The following is a 20,198-nucleotide window of genomic DNA, read 5'->3' on the forward strand; positions in this document are numbered from 1 at the left end:
CCGGCACCTGACAAGATCTACAAGAGCTTTCACAAAGAAAATTTTCTGAGAGAAACCCAGCATTAAATAAAACTCAGCTAAACAAAACCAAGCAAACCCAGAAAGCACAAACCCAGAATAGTTATCTACATGTTGTGAAGCAAGAGTGCTCTGAAGTTCACTGAGGGAGCAGGAAAATGGCCATCTCCTTCCATCTCCATCCAGGCTGAGCCCATCATTGGACCCCCCTTGGAATCCAGGAGGGATGACTGTGGGCATCTTTGATGTTATTCCTTGCAAACACTCTAGTTGGGTAAAACTGTAAGAAAAAACCAAAAAACTTGGTAGACTTAAATAAAAATAATAATAATAATAATAATGATTATATAACTGGAAGCAAAACAAAGGTACAGATGTTCTATGGGATCCTAGGTCTTAAATCCAGGGTTAAGATAACAATCATTCTGATCATGTGTTAACAGTGTTAAATGAGGTATTAGACCACAGAAGAAAATTATAAAACTTGAAGTCTGACCATAATAAATATTATCCATCCATCCATCCATCCATCCGTCCATCCATCCATCCATCTTCCTATATTGCAAAATTATCAGTTCATTTCCATGTCTGAGCAGATGCTCCAGTGCTCTGCAAGCTTTTTTGATTTGCATTCTGATGCTATTTTTATAGAATTTCCTGTTATTTCACAGGTTTGCTATGAATTCAGGTGACTGCTCTCTGTGCTTTTACTTTAGACAGGAAAAATGTGAATGGCACACTTCGGCAGGGTTCCAAGAAGCCAGAAAATGATTCCTACATCAGAGGGCACTGCCAGCTTGAAGGTAATTGCTAAACATATTTCAGCTGATTTTGCATTTCCAACAAAGTATTTAAAAGGGCACCTAAGAAAATTTTTCATCTTTTACCAATAATCCAGCTAAATAATTTAATTAAATAATAAATAAAAAGTGTTTTTTGACATTTATTTTGTCCTCACTGGGGATAAAAGTAGTTAAAACAAAGCTTATCTTAAAACTGAGAAGCTACAAACACACTCTATGACCAATTCACTCTGGGCCAAAGCAGACTTTCCCTACAGTAAATTGCCATAGTTGTGTTGTATAGGGCTTGCCAGCTGTAGTAATCCATGATTCCTGGATATTTTAAACAGCTCCAGATATCCAGCAGGGAAAGGGTGCAACGTTTCTAAGAAGAAACTTTTTGTGACAGGTGCAAAAGAGAGTTGGCAAAATTTTAGATGCAAGTACTTTGTCTAATTCTCTTTCTAAACCTGTTCTGACTAACTATTAAAACAACCTTACAACTAATGCATGGGAAGTTGCTAATGACACTGCTTGAAAGTGCTCTAATATAAATTCATCAAAATAACATTCAGTATTAACAAGTGAGCAGTCACCTCACCTATTTAAACACAAACTGGAGTTTAAAAATCAAAATGCTTTGATAATCTGCTTGATGTTGCTTCCAGGAATGGCATTTATATTTGTACTTCTCAAATTTAAGGTAGATCTTTTACTGTTGCTTAATCAGACCAAACCAGACAAGGCTCGGCAAAAGCAGAAATCAAGATATGTGAGATTAAAGTGGAAGTATGTCTTGTTCTCAATTTAAACAAAAAAAGTGGGAATATCTCCTGCACAAATGGTCCAGAGATTATCCACTGATAGGAGATTCCACTATTATCTGGATATGTCAAAGAAAGCAAAGGACAGGGTGCCAACTTTCCTTCTGAATTTTGTTCAGTTCACCGCTTGAAGTTAAACTCTTAAATGTTTGGAAATAGATCTGAACTTGCAATACATATTGCATTTGCACATCTGTGGGCAAATTTGGTTTCTTGAACCAGAACCAGAAATAAGAGATGACAGGAAGATTTAGAGGAATTCTTGTACTGAACTAGTGAGGAGAAAAGGGACCTTCAGTAAGTGTCATTGGCTTGCAAGGAACAGGTTCTAATGATAGATGACAGAAATATTAGGCATTTCTCTCCTGACAAGTCTTACTTTTAACCAAAACCATTTTGGAATGATCCTTCCAATGATACTCCAGAGGTTGCTGGATTGGAAGTGGGGAGAGGCTGAATAAGAAAACAGAACTTTTTGACCTTCTTCCAAAGTCTTTTCTACTCCAGGCATTTTTTACCCTTTTAAATATCCAAGGCATGCAAAAGAAGCAGTGCACATTTTAAAAGCTGACAAGTGTTGTAATTGAAGGGCAGGGGCCCAGAGGGAACAGGAAGCAAAGCTGGCAGCTAAATAAAAATCTCCCCTTCCCCTACTGCAGTAAAATTATTTCAAGGGAAGTCCCCTTCACACAGTGGTGGAAACCTTTGCAAGGAGATTTACAGTGTATCAGTATTGATCAAGATAATTCGTCACTATTGATCAAACTTTTCTCTCAGCAGAGATAATCCTTCAAGGTCTGCAAGTCTATTGCATAAAATGAATTTCTGTTGGATTATAAAAGCCATGTAAGGTGGTCACCATAGTTTTCTCTGCTTACTTCTGAGCTGTGTCCACAGACCTGTCTCAGATATCACTGAAATAATTGTAGAGACATCCACAGACACTGGTAGCCTTTGGATGTAGCCCTTGATGACAGCACATGTATTATTCCACCTAAGCCCAAGTTTTCTGGGATGAAATCGCAGTGAACACATGAATGTCCCACAGACACAGCAGTGGAAACACCAGTCCTTGCTCACAAGGCCACACCCAAATCATCAGCACGAGATCTGCCAGCCTAAAACCATCACTGTTGAAAAGTTGACTGTAGAAGTCACAGTCATTGGGTTTCCATGGAAGATTATGGAGACAAACAGGAAAGAACTGACACCTCTCAGAGTCAGTGGATGTAATTCTCCACTGCTCCTATTTCATTCCACAGGAGGGTGACTGGTACCTCTAGCCAGACTAGGAAGACAAGAACATTGCAGCTCTATTTGAACTTCATTTATATCTTTTGCATGTGTTGTTATTGTCGATGTTGTTGTTGTTTGTTTGTTTTTTTACACAAATACCTTATTCCATAATTCAGTGGGCTGGAGAGCTGATCTAAGCAAGATGTAAGAGCACCATGGGTGCAGGTTTTTATAGCTAACAAAGACATTGTGGTTGGGGGACACCACTAAGTTTTGCTTTAATAACTTGCTGTTTTAATTTGGGTTTGGGCAATATTACGTCAATAGCAGTGTCAGTGTATGTAGTCTTTCAGATTAAGGGCATTTACATTGCCCCACAATTGTTTGTGATTCAGCTGCAAACAGCTACTCAATAATAATATTTTGGATTAGGCTGTAGGAGTACTTTGGGGCAAAGAGCTGAACACTGCAAGATTTAATTTCCCAAGTAAGCTCACAGAGTGCAGGGGTGTAGTGTACAGAGATGCCTGCAGGAGATGAAAACAAGTTATCCTGAGGACCAGAAAGAACCCAGTTGTGTGAATCTGGTGTTGCATGAGCGCTGCTTTTCATGAGTTATGGTGCTCCTGAAAGTCCAGCCAGCTATATAATGAAATAAACAACCAGATTATCAGACACCAGGCCCTTGGTGGCTTCTGGGAGATTTGTAAGTGCTTAAGACAAAATCTGGACCAGGATCCTATGTGCCTCTTTGAATATAAATTTTAATGATCACATTCAAACACTTCTTCCATGTGATAGCTAAGGAATCTAACTCACTTAGAATTATTCCTTGAATTACTCCTTCTTTTTCTGTTAATTGTAGGGAGCACAATGCAATCAGTCTCACCTGCCTGTGGTTAGTTTTTGTGGATCTATATTTTAAGCAAGCTGTCCTTTTACAAACAGGAGAACTACTGATGCTGTAAGGTATTCCACAGAAGCAATAAAGATGCCAAATTAAGATTAATGAGGAAAAAAAAAACCAACACATTCCTGCTGTTTTGTGGTGACTTTAGAAAATGTGGTGTGATTAACAGATATTTTACTTCATTTTTTTTCTCCCTTTAAAATATCTGAGTGATCCTCATATCTGTTCTGAGGGAATCTGATCACTAGGGCTGTCCTACAGCTGTACAGTGCTTTGCCTTAAGATTGGGAGTAAAAGTGAATTTTTCAAAGTAAGCCTGCTTAAAATAGTTTTTAGACTTGTTTGACCTATTATTGCTCATTGTTGTAGTGAAGGTTAATACTCTTCCCATCCAAACATTCATTTATTTCAAGAGATGGGAGGGCATTCATCATTTGAAAGTAATTTCTAATCTAATCTAAGATAAACAGATCTCAGTTGAAAAAAATATTTTTTGCCCTTCATTTTTTCATATGAATATTCTAGACTTTGCTGCTGTAAATTAGCAGGGCAAGAGGAAAGTCACAGTGGGGTTCTGGATTAGTAAACTGAGGACTGAGTACAGAAGAAATAAGTATGAATGAGTTTTCTTTCTGTGAGTCAGTTTGCCAATTTTTTCTGCAGTCTCACTTCAAAGCAGTCTAAGATAAAATGGATGCTTAAATAAGATTAACTTCAGAGACTCAAAATGTCAGCTCAAAGCATTGAGTGCAATTCAAATGATATTCCTCATAAAAACAAAGCAGGACATTTTAAAGCATGTTTTCTCTTTTTTGGTCATAATTCACAGAAGATAATATTATTGCTGATGGAATACATTTGCTCCAAGGAAAGAAGATAGAAGAAACAACATGTCAGGTGAAACAACTACTCTTTCTTTTTCAGAATCTAAATTTTCATTCAAATAAAATTTATTTTCTTGTTTCTATTCAGAATTTGTCTAGCCTAAACTTCATACTCAGTATGCTTCTGTATTTTAGCAGCTGATATTGAAAGAAGACTCTGGTGACTTCCAAAGTTGTTCATTATTTTTCTGTTGCAGGCCATATGGATTTCATTGCCTAGAAAACATTTTCCTTCCCTGAGCGAATACATTTCTGCTAAATTGATGTGCTAGAACTGTGTCTGGCAAGTTCTGTACTAAGTGTTTACATCTGTCTTGCATGATCCGTATTGGCATATGTATCCTAATGCTTTCTGAATTTCTATAAACATATACCATATCTCTTCTTCCTAAATCTGTATTAGTCATCCCACTGGCACGAGGAATTAATGAATTCTGACCCCTGGGTTTGCATAATCATAGCAACAACATAAAAGTAGGTGACAGCCCATCAGCTGGTGAACAGCAGAGGTGAGGAGAAGGACTTGTAGCTTTGGAATTGGAATGACTGGTGTTTGGGTTTTATTTCACTTCCAGTCCAGTGTTTGCTCTCATAATGTTTTACTTGAATTCTACCTGTAGCAAACCAGCTTAGCTCTGCTGATTTCACAGGACATAAAAGTTTACTCAGTTTGGGACTAAAAATGTGTAACACACCTGTATATATGTATAACACACCTGTATATATGTGTGTGTTCTAAATGAGGAATTAATACAATGAAATTATTTAGAAGCTGAAAAATCTATTAAATTTTTCTTTGCAGAAAAGTTCTGAATTCAAGGTGAGCATTAAATTTTAGAAAAAGCTCTGATCTGAGCTTCCTCTGTTGTTTCTATACAATATCAGGCGTCCTTTTAGATGTTTAAGTTAAAACCAAGAAAAAAATGTATATTCATCACCCTCAAGGCATCTGAGATAAGACAGATGAAGACCCAATGTTTAGGCAGTGCTCAGCTCCAGTGTAGGTCAAAGTCAAGATCTGGGTTAAAAGAAAAGAGTCAAATGATCTGCATATCAGGGGACAGACAACTGTATGGGAAACTGGTGCCTGGAAAGTCAGTGTGTTCCAGGTTTCTCCTGCTTTCCCTCAGGGTTTTATCTGTCCCTGCACTGTTAGTTCATTCCCATGATTATGTCCTCTCCCAGCTGACAAAAGAGTATCTGAGGAGGGAGGAAAGGAGAAAAGAACTCTTTTTCTTTTGCATCTCTCATTCTCTTTCTCTGAGTTCTTTCTCTCATTTTCTAAGTATTGTGAACAAAGATTGTTCTTTGATTTCCTACAATAGTTCTTCCCTTAGTGTGAGGGATCTGTGCTCTGCCCCTGTCCTGCCATGAAAGTTTTTGGACTGGCTCCTGGTAAAGAGTCTGGAGGTCATTCCTCAGACATGACAGACTGTGGAGGGGAAAAGGGAATAAGATCTAAGTTTGCGTTAAGTATAAGTTCCCATAAATTCACTTAAAACCTTTCCCCATGAACCATTTGCCCCATTTTTGAAGCAAAGTCCTTTTTTTGACTTCTCAAAGCATTTGAAAATGCTTTTTTCAGGTGCATGAATGATGAACTACAGGGACTTGAGTCCCTCCAAACTTTGGTATCAGTTTAAGACCTATTGCACTTGCTTTTTAAACAATTCAGGTTTAATGGCATTATTTTAAATTTTAGTGATTGTTACCTCTTGTCTTCATTATCATCAAGGTAACATTGATATAATTCTCTTTTAAGCTTCCAAAATTGACTGATTATATCTGTATATATCTATATCTATATATCTTATATATATATATATGTGTGTGTGTGTACATATATATATCTAATATTGCAAATGCAATATTCATTTGCTGCACTACATTATGCACACAAACAAAGAAATGCTGAGAGAACAGCATTATGGGGGAAGACCTTTTCCTGCAAAATCAGCACACATAAGTGTCCTATGAAGTTCCTGTCTGCTGATGCACAGAGCATGGGGAACACACAAGAGGAATTAAGAGTCTGCATGCAATTGCACAATTGCAGCCTCAGGATCACAAAGCTGTGTGGGATAGCTCACACAACTGAGCTGTCCCAGAAAGTCCTGGGAATTACAGACCTCTACTCCCAGGAATGTGATGGAGCAATGGACACAAATGAGATACAGGAAATTTCACATAAAATAAAGCAAGCACTCTTCTTGTATAGAAGGTGGTCAGACACTGATAAAACTTCCTAGCGAGGATATGAGAAGTTTGGAGATGTTCCTGTCAGGAGATAGACCTGTGCAACTTGCTCTGGTGACCAGGTCTGAGCAGGGAGCTAAACTAGACAGTCCCCAAATGTGTATTCCTACCTCAGCTGTGGGAGTCTGTCAGGGTCTGTGGGGGTCTGTGATTTTGTGAGCCATGGAAAAGGCAAATTTACAGGCAGGAATAAATTGAACAGATGAACACCTTAGATCTTTTTCCCTACTGTTGAAGAAAAAAAAAAAAAAAAGAGACAGCAAATAAGTTTCCTTGAGTGCTTCACAAAAGCTTTAATCCTTCTCCATTTCCTAAATTGACATTCATTCATTCCATTCATTCTGTAAGTGCTTGAAAATGGGGCTTGAAACAGAAGTACAGGTTGAGGGATATAGCATGAGCACCACTACAATAATTGTCTCTTACCATAAAAAGTGCCTTTATTTTCTGCATTTATTTTTCATACCTTTGTTCTTATTTACTCAAGTCTAGCAGGGCTCCCTTGATGGCTTGAAGCCTTTGTAGCATATTGGGAAGGACATAAAATATCAAGTAACGCAGTCTTTGGGCTAATACATTTTCAAAAATGTTTCATGCCTCATTTCTCACGTAAATCCTTAGGTTGCATTCAGCCTTCAACATGCCATTCATATTCATGAAGGAAAAAGGCCAGTGTTCATCACTTTCCTGCTGAGCTGTAGGCACTGCCAGACTTGCCCCCTAGGGGCTGCAGCAGTGCCCCAAGGAAGGTGTATTCCCCTGGTGCTCCTCTCCTGAGGACACTGTGACCAACAAATGGCTTATGAGCGGATGATGAAAGTGTGAATAGTCTTATCTTAGTTCTGAGGATTGTCCCATTTTCTCCCCTTTTTTAATCCAGTTCAAACTCACACCCCTGCTGCTCAACATCCCAGGAAAAATGAACCAAGCAAGACTCATTTTAGAACTGCATCAGTGATGCTCCTAAGGGGGTGCTGCTGAAGGAAGTCTTCTGTCTTTCCTGTTCATTGAGCAGGGAAAGCCATGATCTAGGATGAGATCCAAGGATCCCATACCATAATGCACAGCTCTGCCATGGTACCACTTTCACTGTGATGTCTCCAAGATGTTACTGAGTCCCAGATAAGTGAGGAAATCAAGACAGCTCAATACCAAAATAATTTCAATGGTTGGCAGCTGGTATATGTCAGTCTTACTTTCATATCCACACAGTACCAGGCTGAAGAGCTGCTGAGCTCTTATCTATATTTAATTACACAATGCTAATTCTGCTTATTCATCTTCTGTAAGTTGTATTTTTTTTTATTTTACTTTTCTTACTATCTAGGTGATAAACTATGAACAATGGATCCCACCACGAGTTCACAATCCAGGTGTGCCTGGCAACAGTGAAGTGGTGAGTAGCCATGAAAATTGTTTATTTTTTTTTCACCAGCAGCTGAGAAGAACAGGCTCACAGCCTGGTTTTTCCTGTGCTGTATGATCCTTCTCCAAAAGCCTAAAGATCTTTATCCATATCCATGTTATTAATCATGATATCTCTCTGTCTTCTATAGAAAACCTTATTATTGCCCTGCTATTAATCAGCTATTAATCATTATATTTCCTTATCATTTATAGAATATTGTATTATTGCTGTGATTCCCAGGGAAGAATCTGCCTATTATCTCAGACTGCTTAGTCTGACTCTGCACTCATTTTAAACTAGTTGGAATACCAGGCCAACATCATGGGGATATTTAAAGGTCAGATGAATATGGGCAGAGCATGTGAGAGAAGTCCAGACAGTGCTTCTCTATGTGCTGACCATGGCTTAATCAACATTTTTAAACAGAAGATTTATCCAAATTTGATGCATTTTACAGAACTCTTTTAAAAAGAGCAAGAAGTTGTATATAATCACATACTATTTTAATATTAATTATGTGCAGCCATGTTATTACTGAAACTTTCCAAACATTTTTATGGTACCATAACAATTAGCACCGTGGACACAGTAAACACATTAATTTTTGTCTTCTCACTCTTACGCTGTACTCTGAATTTAAGTGCATTGGTAGTCATGATTAAATCATTGCACTTCCTTGGGAAAGGCAAAGCAGTTAAAGAAAAATCACAGAGATTAAACTGTGCCATGACTAAATTCTTAATGCTGAGAAGTGACATGCTGTGCAAGTAGTTTTATTGAAATTAATGCAGTTACACCCAGGAAAGAGAGTGCTCAACAGGACTGAGATTGCAGGAATCTGACCAGCAGTGTTTTACATTTAGCTTCCAAATTGCTGTATTTCTGTCACCAGGTTAATCCTCATAACATCTCACTGTGCAAAGATGTGTAAGGTATTTAAAATATCTTTGTATAAAGTGGAAACAGTTTATCAGACATTATTTAGTTCTTTCTCCTGTAATGCATTTTAGAAGTGCATTTTTAAAATGTATATTTTTTTGTGCTTAAGTATTCCTGCATGCTTCATGCAAATTATTTGCAACTAAAGGGCAGCCTGTGATTTATTTTTTTACACAACTCATTTTGATTTGTGATGTGACATGATTTTTCACCACTAAAACCCATTAAGTAAGGAAATCAATAATATTCTTGGTTCTCATTCATGTGGGAATTATTTCCTTATAGATAGCTTTGCTCATAGATTGGGGCAAAGCACAGTTCACCTGATTGGTTTCTACATCAAAGAATGTTTGGATAGGCAGATAAAATCCCATATTTGAATGCTTATGTAAGCCAAAATAAAATACTGTAAATTTTAAAGCTGTCTCACCACTAGCTGATACTTCATGAGCTTTTTTTTTCTTCATGAAAGAGAGTTACTACATTTATTATTTAAGCACTTATGACTTTTCCCTAACAATAGACTCCATGAAAGGCATGCTTTTAAGGAAAAGAGGATTAGAGTTTGCCATTAATGAAATTATCTGAATAGATTATCTTCCATTTATCTTGATGTTTCCAAGATGGAAATCCAAGATCATAAATCAAAGTCATCATGTTGCTTTTGTGTTGTTACTTATAAGCGGACAAATTATTATTGCTACAAGAGTTCTAATATGAGAGCAATATTAGCATTTTAAGCCACTGTGATTTATTTTGCAAAGACATCTCACAATGAGACTGAAAAATTGCACCTCAATTTCTCTCGTTACCTAAGACAAAAATGCATTTCTGCCATCTTGAATTTGTAAGAGGAAAGAAATCTACATGCAGGTGAAGGACAGAAAAAGCACAGCAGAGCAGTTGGTGCTGATGAGCTGATGCCCACAGTGTGTCCAGGTCTTACCAATGCTCACATCCTCCCTGCTGGACTCCAACCAGTAGCTGGAGGTCATCAGCTGAACTTCTGGAAAGTGTCTTTTGTCTTAATTTCATCTGTAAGGAGTTCAATTTATGGAACTTTGAGACTGAAGTGCAGCTTTCAGGGATAGTTGCAACATTCACTGTAAAACTGAGACACTAATGAAGCCCTGGCCTACAAGAGACACTGGAGACATTAAAAGATGTCAACCCTCTGGCTTCCTGCTCTGTTCCCATGGAACAGATTCCAGTTGCCAGAACACTGCAGATTTCATGAAATGTAGCATGCTGCTGAGAAGGAGGGATCTAAACCCAAGTGCTATCCACTGTGGGAACTTTTGCATTATTGTAATTAAAGAAGGATGTCTCTTAGGGTCCCATCCTTAAGGAAAGAAGTCAATATAGGCTCTGTCAGCATTAGTATAGTTTATATCACCAATGAAGGTAGCCCTGAAAGGTGCATCTAGACACATAATAATTAGTAGTAGTAGTAGTAGTAGTAGTAGTAATAATAATAATAATAATTAACATAACAAAGAGTATTTTATCATAAAAGTTCCTGAAAGAATAAAGCAGTTTCAGATTTTTTTGGGTTATATGTGGGTATATGTTTATTGCACTAGGTCCTGCTTATATTCTGTAATTCTTAGGTATTCGAGAAAAAAAATATGTAAACAGCAATATGAACACTGGTCTAAGCTTGATGTTTCCCATGAGTTTCCTTTTCTCCTTTTTTTAACCTATTAGTCCCAAGCAAGGAAAAGCCTAACTTTTAAAGCATTGTGTCAATGATCAGTTCTTTGAATCCAACACTTTGTCATTCTCAAGATAAACACCATGTTACCCTTAGTTTTTATTTTTAGGGTTTGAATTATTTTAGTGTCTTTCTTGTTTTGTTTTGGTTTTGTTTTTTTGGCAGAGTACAGAACCAGACAACAAATCTGAGTCCAGGGGAACATTAAAAAGATTGCAGAAATTGGTCCGAACAAAGAAAGCAAGTACACAGAGCTTGGAAGACGTCAAGCACGTTCTGGTTCCCCTCAGTAAGTACAGCATCACATCAGCAGTCCTTCCAACATTTGGCAAATTGCACTGGATTGAACATAACTATAAACAATCCAGTCCTGGTCTGTCATTCACCACCCACGATTTTCAACCCCCGACTGAGATGTTACTGTGATACCACTCCAGCGCTGACTTCCTCATAGTGTGAAAACCTGTTTCCTGTCACACTAGCTGGAGTTTTGTAACAGTGCATCTCACAAGTGGGGATTCTAGATAAATAGAATTGTATAACAGCAGGGCCTCTGTGCTGGGGACACTTTGGGTTTCCTAGTTTTGTATCACATTTTGGGTCAGAAAGGCAAAATTCACAAATGGGAAAATAATTTCCAGCGCTAATCCATGGGTCAGTAGCATCTGCAGGAAGGTCTGAGGTATGGTAAGCAAGTCAGTCTCTCATCATACCTGAGTGCCCAGGGCTGTAAGGACCAGGAATTCTGAACTGATTCTGGCCTCAGCTGATTTTCTGGAGTCTCCTATAGATCTCTGATCTGACTGTGCAGCAGCTCTTCCTCTGAACTTGTTTTGCCAACGTTATTTATTGCATGCACTGGTTGTACAACACACTTGTTTATATGATTATTTATAACCCAGTATTAGCAAAACAAGTTTAAACTATCTGTTGAACTACTGCTTTAGCCCATTCACTGCTTGGGCTGAAACACGTGAGGAAATAGGGATTTTAACAACTACTTTGTAACTACAACATACATAAAGGGGTGGGAGAGCAATAGTTCAGAAAATTTCCTGAACTATCTCAATTCACTCTCTCTGAAACTATCAGCAATATGACATTCAATTAGCAAATTTTCATGGGCAGAACTAATAAAATTTTTCACCTTTGAGGAAACAAGACAAAGATACCAAATGGAGAATAAATCTCACTTTTGGCTCAGATGCCTGACCCAGTACAAAATCCTTTCCATCTCCCTAATTATCATAATTATTTGGTTTTGGGGGTGTTGGGGGGGTGGGGGGGGGGGTGGGTGTTGTTCTTTTGGTTTTTGTTTTGGTTTTTTTTGTGTGTGTGTTTTTGTGAGTTTTTTTGTGGGAGTATTTTTGTTGTTAATTTTTTTAAAAATTGAGTCCTTGGCTTTTTCATTGTATAGAGTGAAAGACAGCTATTAAATTTTAAAAAAAATTGTGCTAGTTTCTCTATGAATTGCAACATCCTATAACAAGAATTTACATTTTTAAAGATACCTTAGAAGATGCTTATCTCTCTGAAGAGGATGAAGAAGCGCTAACTTCTTGCATGAAGCTGACAAAACCTCAGGAAAAGAAGTCCTGGAAAGATAATACAAGGAGAAAAGAAGAGACTGAGACCAGGATGGATTTTATTTCTGCGTCTCTGGGCCGCTCATACACTTCCAGACTTAATAACTTAGGAACTATTTCAATTCATTCTGAAACAGAATTTCACTTGTGGAGTGACTGGAAGCTGTTTCCTGACAACCAGCTCTGTCCTTGTGATTTTTTAATTTCAAAAATAGAAGAATGGGAAAACTGTACTTGCTCTTCTCATCAGCCACATCTTACATATTCCCTAACTGATATGGATCTACAGTACTCCTGGGTAAGTGGAAGTGGTTTCTTTTGTGCTGATATGCATAAAAATTGGAAACTTTTTGCTCTGATTCAGCATTAAAGACATGCTGTCGTCTTCCATGTGGTTATGAAATGCAATAAACCAAATTTAGATTTCAGGTAAATGGATGTGAATGCATTGCTCAGGCTAGCACCAGGGGTTCGTATAGCCCTAGGTAGTTCATTTTTAACCATGCAGACATCAGCAACTTAGAGTTGGAAGGCTCTAGGCTATTCTGTTTCTCATCAGCACACTCGTGGGGGTTTTTTTTGGTTTTTCATCTGTACTATACTCATCCTTCTATGCTTAGAAAGCTTTCTGGAAGTCTGGGCTAAGTCAGTAAGGGACAATGAAGCCAATGGACTTGGAGCAGGCATATAGAGTCACTGCAATACCAATAAAGGACACTAGAGTCATTTAGGCAAATGTCAGAGGTTGCAGAGGTATCTGTCTTCTTGTCTTCTTGCTCAGCTTAGCTGGTAGAGCCTATTTTTGCAATTACCTATGTGGTAGCAAGAAGATTCTAGGGACAGAAACAAAGAAGCAGAATTTAATCTTAGTCTGAAGTTATCTTCCTGGATAGATCTTTGGAGGAGGTTTTTGTATTTTAATTGCTGGCATTTTTAAAAGGGATATTCAGACTAGAAGAACAAAACCAAGAGACACGCTTTTTGTTTAGGTATATAAAATACAGACACTGCAACAAGGGTTTTCTCCCTCTCCTCACTGGTCACAGCAGGTCTTCTGGAACTCCACATAGTGGTGAGCACATGGAGAGTGACTGGAAGAGTGAAATACATCAGGGAAGCAGTAAAAAATAGCCACTTTTCCCTTTATGCCTGTTCCCTCTACAGTGCTCCAGGGACAGAGCTGTCTCTCACTGTGAAATAAGGCCAGCTCCGAGGAAAGTGCACCTAAACAACAGTTTTTTTTGTTTTTTTCTAAGCCAGCTGAGTGTTCAAATGCAGGTCTGAGCAACCACAGCCTTAGATCAGAGAGTGTCCTGCTGAGAACAGCATCATCTGTGACATGTGCCCATATAGCATTAGAAAGGTAATAGATGTGAGTCTATACAGCAGCCATATTTCTGAATTCATGGAGGAGGTAATTCAGCTTCCTTTCAATGACACAGTAGCTGACATACCAGGCAGGACCTGAAATGTGGGATTTATCTAGCTGTAGATTTTCCTGGGATTTGACATAGAAAACAGAATCTAAAACTTTGACTGGTGGATAATTTGAAAAAGAAGGAAAGGAAACTACCCCTAAAAATGCAGAGGGAGATGCAGCAATGAAACCCAGGATAGCCTCAGCCCTCCATAATCACAGGGAGAGCACCTGCCGACAGACCTGTGGGACAAAGAGTTGGCAGAAATGGGCTGGGAGCCATGAACAGAGGCTGTGGTTTGTCAGGGGAGTCCCCCTGCATGCCAGGAAACAGGAATCTCTGCAGAAAGTGAATTGTGTCAGGGATGCTGGGCTCCATCATATGCCTGGCTTCTTTATGCAATCAGCGTTAGCATCCCAAGCGAAGGTTGAAGTTCCAGGTAAAAACAGTAATAGAGGTGCCAGTCAGATTTATGAGAACATAAGTGTCAATTCAAATAATTTTATTTCATTTTGTCACAAACACACAGTTAGCATTTCCTACCCTGGTGAGATTTGTCCTACCCATGCTACTATTAAGTGTCAGCAAGAGGTTTAGTGCTTGTTTTTCTCGAATTGTTTATTTTGCCATCTGCCTTCCTGACAGGCTGTCTGACTTTAATGTATCTCTGAGGGCTTAGTGTCTTTAGATTTAGATTACAGCCAATGGCAAGACATTCTTTGCATCTGTATTCTATCAACTGGCTCAACTGAAGATTACAAAGGCTGAACTTTCAGTTTTGCTGTTTAAGGATCAAAAAGCGGACACTGGTGGCTTTGCTAGGAGAGGATCAGACAGAGGGGGTGGTGCAGATGTTCTTTCTGATGTTGATTTACTTATGAAAGTAAAACCAATATATTCCATAGCACCACTCTTCCCTGTTCTGTGAGAAAGAAGGTATGGTTTCATTTTCTTGACTTGGTAACTCCTCTGTTGTCTCTGCTGCAGAAAGTTGTGGAGGACATAGCTGGAGACTATCAAAATGCTTGTTAGTATGTCCTGAGTTGAGACTAAACTGGTAGATGCAAAACAAAGATCCAAGACTGCTATTCCATCAGCAAACTGCTGCTGATCTGACTTGGGGGACAGACAAATATCTAGATCAGACAAATATTATCCAGATGTATCTCAGCAATGCACACAAAGCTGATCAGGCCTGGCCTTTATTAAAGCTTGAATGGCAGATAGTAAATTAAGTAGTGCTCTCCTGTAATCACAAGGAAAGACATGGATCTCTCCATCACAGATTGCTGTTTAGAGAGACAAAATATGAGTAATCCTAATTCCCTTCCTCCAATTTCTTCCCCTGACACCTTTCTTCCCTTGGCTCCCTCTTCTTTTCTTCCACCTCAGCACTTTGCACAGCCTCCCTTGTGGTGCTTCATATTGCAGTTTTTGTCACCTAAACCAGTAAAAGGGGTGACAGAAGTCATCTAGGCAAGGACTGTGAGAACAGACTCCAAAAACTATAGTAATCTTCAGCTCCAACGGGCTCCTCCAGCTACTCTTCCTTCAGCCTCCCCCAGTTAAGCCCTCAGTAACCACCTCCATTAACTGGACAGCCTCTGGCACAAGGATATTGCAGACCATTCACATTTCACCCATCCTGCCACAGTGCTACCATTAGACTCTTTGTGCAGAGTTAACTACAGGAATTTGTATATATATATTATATTTTATATATAAATATAAAAATATAAAATATATATATTTTATCATTCAGCTTTTTAAAATATAATTAGTGGTTAGTCAAAATTTTGCTTAGGGCAACATAAAGCATTGCTTTTTTTTGGTGTGTCAAGCTTGCCATGTGAAATTATTGTTAGTGGTATTCTTCCCAGAGAGATGTAATTTATAAATAGCTCTTCCTTAGAAAGTGGAAGCATATATTTTAAAAAATACAGAGTACTTGAAGGAAAAAAAAAAAGAAAAATATTCTCGCATGATTGGATAAAGTAACTACTATGCTGCATATTTTTCTATTATCATGAAGTGTATTGGGGAGATCCATGCTGATGTTTGTGATGTTATGAATCAGCTGAAAAGCAGGCAGGAGATGGAAGAAAAGATTGTCCAGACACCACTTTAACAACCACTTGACCCCAATGGAAAAGGTTATTGGGTTTTTATAATTCTTTTTATTCCTCAGGCTTAGCCCTACAGAAAACAGTTAAGCTGTCTGTCTCAGAATAGTTTTTTTCTTTTTTTGTGTGTGTGTTTACTAAAAGCTGCCCTTCTGTTGTTTGTATGCTAAGATACTTACTACCCTAACAAAGGATTATGCTTAGAAGTACCATGTCCATATGACTTTTATACAAACTCTTTCAGCCTTCTGTTGCTTTTTCTCAGTCTGTGATGTTGCATAAGACTTTATAAGACTTTTTCAACCTCATAAGGCAGGAAAAATCTACAGTCAAAAGGCTGTAAACTACAGGAGTTTGCTAGGCTTGAATGGACCTGAAAAGCACAGTGAGGTCACAGCTGAGGTCCTCTTCACAAAATGGTACCCAGACTATCCTGGACAGTCTGAGACAAAGAGAAAAAAAGCAGCTGAGTCCTTCTCTCCTCTCCCTCAATACTTTAACATGCTACATCACTGGCTGACCCATCCACTCTCCCAATATCTGTGAAATATGGAAGATGCCTTTGTAGAATCACACAGGCCTCCTTTACAGGAAAGGGAGAGGAGACATCATCTTCTGTTGGAGACAAATCAGCAGAGTTACTGGAAGTGGGCTTCTCATCTTCATACACCTTAGCATCAAGGTAAAGTTTTACAGAAAAAGGATTTAGTCACTGATACCCTAAGAATATTTATCTGGTGCAACCTGTGTTCGGCATTCAGTGAGAAGGAAATATGAGCAACATTTCCCAAGACTAAAAATTGGGATTTTGATGAGGAGAAAGAAAAAAACCTAAAGGAACTGCAGAGGAAGACATATTTTCTCTCCCATTTTTAGGTTAAAAGGAGATTAGAAAGCTTCAAAAGATTGGTTTCTATCTGATATGAATGCATTACATTGTGGTGGAATGAACAATAAGTTTGTTCAACCTTACTGCAAAAAGACTTTATGACAATTCCTGTGTTCATTCTCTCCAATTCCTCTCAGGAAAGTGTTATGGTTTAATCATGATTATGTTTGCCCTGCTGTTACTGGCCATGGTTTTCTGCCATTTCAGTGACCTCGTGACTTTTTCCTTTCTTCCTGGTCTGGCTTGCTTCCTAGTCAGACAAACCATTTCTCAGCACCTCCCTTTGACCCCTAGGAGACATGGCTAGTTTGACACTCATTTTTTTGTTGAAGAAACACTCTAATTGTCAACCTTTGTTAGAGCAACATTTCCTTGCTCTAACTTTTCCTGGCACATTGTACATAATAGGTTCTGGTTGCCCCATGACAGCCTTTCTTCCTTGCTGGGCTTGCTCTTACCTTGCCCTCTGCACCTCCCCTGCTGCTCCTGATCATTTTGGTTCTCAAAAACGTGCTGCATATTGCCTGGAGATTGATGCAGGGGTTGGGTATCTGTGATACCAGTGACTGATCAGTGCTCCCTGGACTAGTGGAGTGGGGAGGAAGGGTACGGACAACTGGTAATGAACAAACAGGGCAGAGTATTCTTCTCCAGCAACATGCGCTCCAGCACTGAAAGCTGTATTTGAACTGCCCAGAGAATTGCTGTGGGAAGACTTCTGCTCCATTTCAGCCAGCAGTTTCTGGTGCGCACCAGAATGCTGTAGGCTTTAATGGACTTTCTGCCTGCTCAATTTTCTTGAACAATTTGACTGTTTTCTGCAGTTTTTCCTTTCTTCAGCTAATATCGTTCTGTTGAGAGACACCTGAACATGCCTTAGAAGAGCTTTCTCGATTGCATTTTGAATCCTTATTTGGCACAAATATAGCACTAAAAAGAAAGCCTGGAAATCCCCAAATTGCTTTTCTGAGACACCAATTTTCAACTGCTCTGGCCGCTCTGGCTGCTTCACTGTCACTAATAAGTGATCCTTTTAAAAGCTGTAGCTCTTGTTCCTATTTCAGTGACAAGGTGGGAAGCCAGATCCCCACCAAGTCTAAATCTATTTTCTATGGGTGTTAGAGAGTCCTGCTCAGCCAAGCTGAGGCCCAGTCTTTGCCCAGGGACGAGATAAAGGGCAGCTGAAAGGCAGTAAACAAAACCAATCAAGACCATGATATGTGCGTTCAGGTGACAAGCTGTGGCTAAGACGCAAAACCAGGATTTGTTTCCTCAGATATGAAACTGTCCCCAGCTGCTTCTCTTTCATCTTGTCATATCTTCATTTACCCTCAACTGTAAAATGTTTTGAGGTTTTTTTTTCTTTAGGGTTGAGATTAATGAGTGAGAGACGGTATTCTTGTTTGGATTTAGAGATGTTTATTATTTCTTATCTACGTTACATTTTCACAGACTGTATGTTCTTCAGCACACTAAGCTAACTAACTAAAAATGAAGCTTTAGATCTCTACAAGGCTTTTTAAGTGTAAACTACCCAATTATAAAATGCTAACTAATTTATTTTTACTTTTAACTTAATAACCAAACATTTGTGTTCCACACTGTGGAGTTTTCTACTCAATCACACAATATTACCTAAACCTAGGAAGAAGAAGGTGAAAAAGCGAGACAAGCTTACACTTTAAAACTTCTGTTTTGCTACATATATATTACTATATCTCAAAACCTTAAACTCTAAATTTTATACTATGTGTTAGAACACACTTTTATTTAAACTATACATTTACAATCTCAGTTCTATTACTTAATCTTGGAAGCCTTTTCTATGGCCTTAGGTTAAATACGGTGTTCTCCTGTGGGTCAGTGCTTGTCAGCACAGAAAGCTTAAAATTCTCCGTGCCTAGGGTTCCAACACTCAACAGGTTTCCTGTTGCTTTTTATAACATTCTAGCTAATTTCAGTGGTTACCCTGCTCTCCCCATTGGTCCACCAGCTCAGCCCTTTTCCCTCTGTATTCTGCACCTCTCTTGCAAGGTAAAGAGACAGCTAGAAACACCCCCATGCTGCCCAGACTGCAGTCATGAGATATACAGGAACTGATAAAAGACAAAAAGGAACAGTGCTACAAAGGAACCCATTTTCCCCCCATTCAAACCCCGTTCCAGAACCTCGTGAAAACTTATTTTGAATTTTAAGATTTGTGAGTGGGTAGTGGTTGAGATTTATGAAAATCTATTGTAGTAAAGTGCTGGTGACATTTGAATGGCTTTGTTTTTTAAAACTGAAGAAAAGCTAAGAGCCACAACTAAATTTTCAGTGTTTACTTTTCCTGGAAATACAGAGAAAGATACAGACTCAGAGAAGAAAGAGACAAATGCTAGTGAACTTAAGAACACTCATTTTCTTGGTGCTTCAGGGTCTGTAGAGTTTCACTTTTTCTACTGTCACAGGCACCTTTTTTCAAGAAACAGTTACAGCAACAAGTTGGTAAACATTATAGGGCTTGCTTCAGTTAAATACAAAAAAATGAGAGAAAAATCAAGTGCAAGGTTTCTTTTCTCAAGCTTTGTGCTGGGAAGACAGGAAACTGGGAGGGTGTCCATCCTCTCTAAAGATGCACCACTGCACTGTGCTGATAGCAAATATCTGTCACTACCACTCCACTTCCTACAGTGACTTTTGCTATTTCTTACATAATAATGTGAAAAATTTGGTGTCCTCATCTGTGATGACTTTGACCATGCAGTCTTAAAACAGGCTTTAAAAAATGTGAAAAATCTGATGCTGTTATTCTTCACTATGGTAACTCTTGTCCTATTTTTTATTTTTAATACCTGACTAGAATTTTCATGGCTATGTAGGGAATGATATCATATTTTCCATTAATCCTAGAGGCATTTACCTAACTCTACCAAAAAGCTTCTTAAACTTTTTCTGCCACAAACTTCTGGGCTGTTTTGTGAAGTTGAATTTCTAGTATTTGCTAGTATATATATGAAGCAGAATGATAATGAAGTGAATTTATTTGCACTAAAAGATATTTTAGAATACCACAACATTTTTAATATCATTACAGATAACTGCAGAAGAACACTGCAATTCAGCTCAGCAGATTTCATAGGTTTGCTTCTGACATAGCTGCTAGGTCCTGCACAGCTAGAGAGAGAAATGAAAGATTTTGGATTACTGTCATGAATGTAGTATGAAGGGC

The 20,198-nt window shown here is 38.5% G+C and overlaps 1 protein-coding gene across 1 annotated transcript in view; it reads left to right on the forward strand.

Annotated features, from left to right (window-relative positions):
• The window catches only part of SAMSN1 (SAM domain, SH3 domain and nuclear localization signals 1), an 82,207-nt gene that overhangs the window by 18,215 nt on the left and 43,794 nt on the right, over positions 1 to 20,198 (forward strand). The window contains exons 5-9 of the mRNA XM_014253508.2: positions 735 to 821; positions 4,600 to 4,667; positions 8,238 to 8,306; positions 11,137 to 11,260; positions 12,479 to 12,855. Coding sequence (XP_014108983.2) covers positions 735 to 821; positions 4,600 to 4,667; positions 8,238 to 8,306; positions 11,137 to 11,260; positions 12,479 to 12,855 — 725 coding nt within the window. The remainder of the gene's footprint in view (positions 1 to 734; positions 822 to 4,599; positions 4,668 to 8,237; positions 8,307 to 11,136; positions 11,261 to 12,478; positions 12,856 to 20,198) is intronic.

This window comes from Pseudopodoces humilis, chromosome 2 (assembly GCF_049639895.1).
Source record: "Pseudopodoces humilis isolate 2021_Gansu_Grassland_sample_001 chromosome 2, ASM4963989v1, whole genome shotgun sequence".
In the NCBI taxonomy this organism is placed as follows: domain Eukaryota; kingdom Metazoa; phylum Chordata; class Aves; order Passeriformes; family Paridae; genus Pseudopodoces; species Pseudopodoces humilis.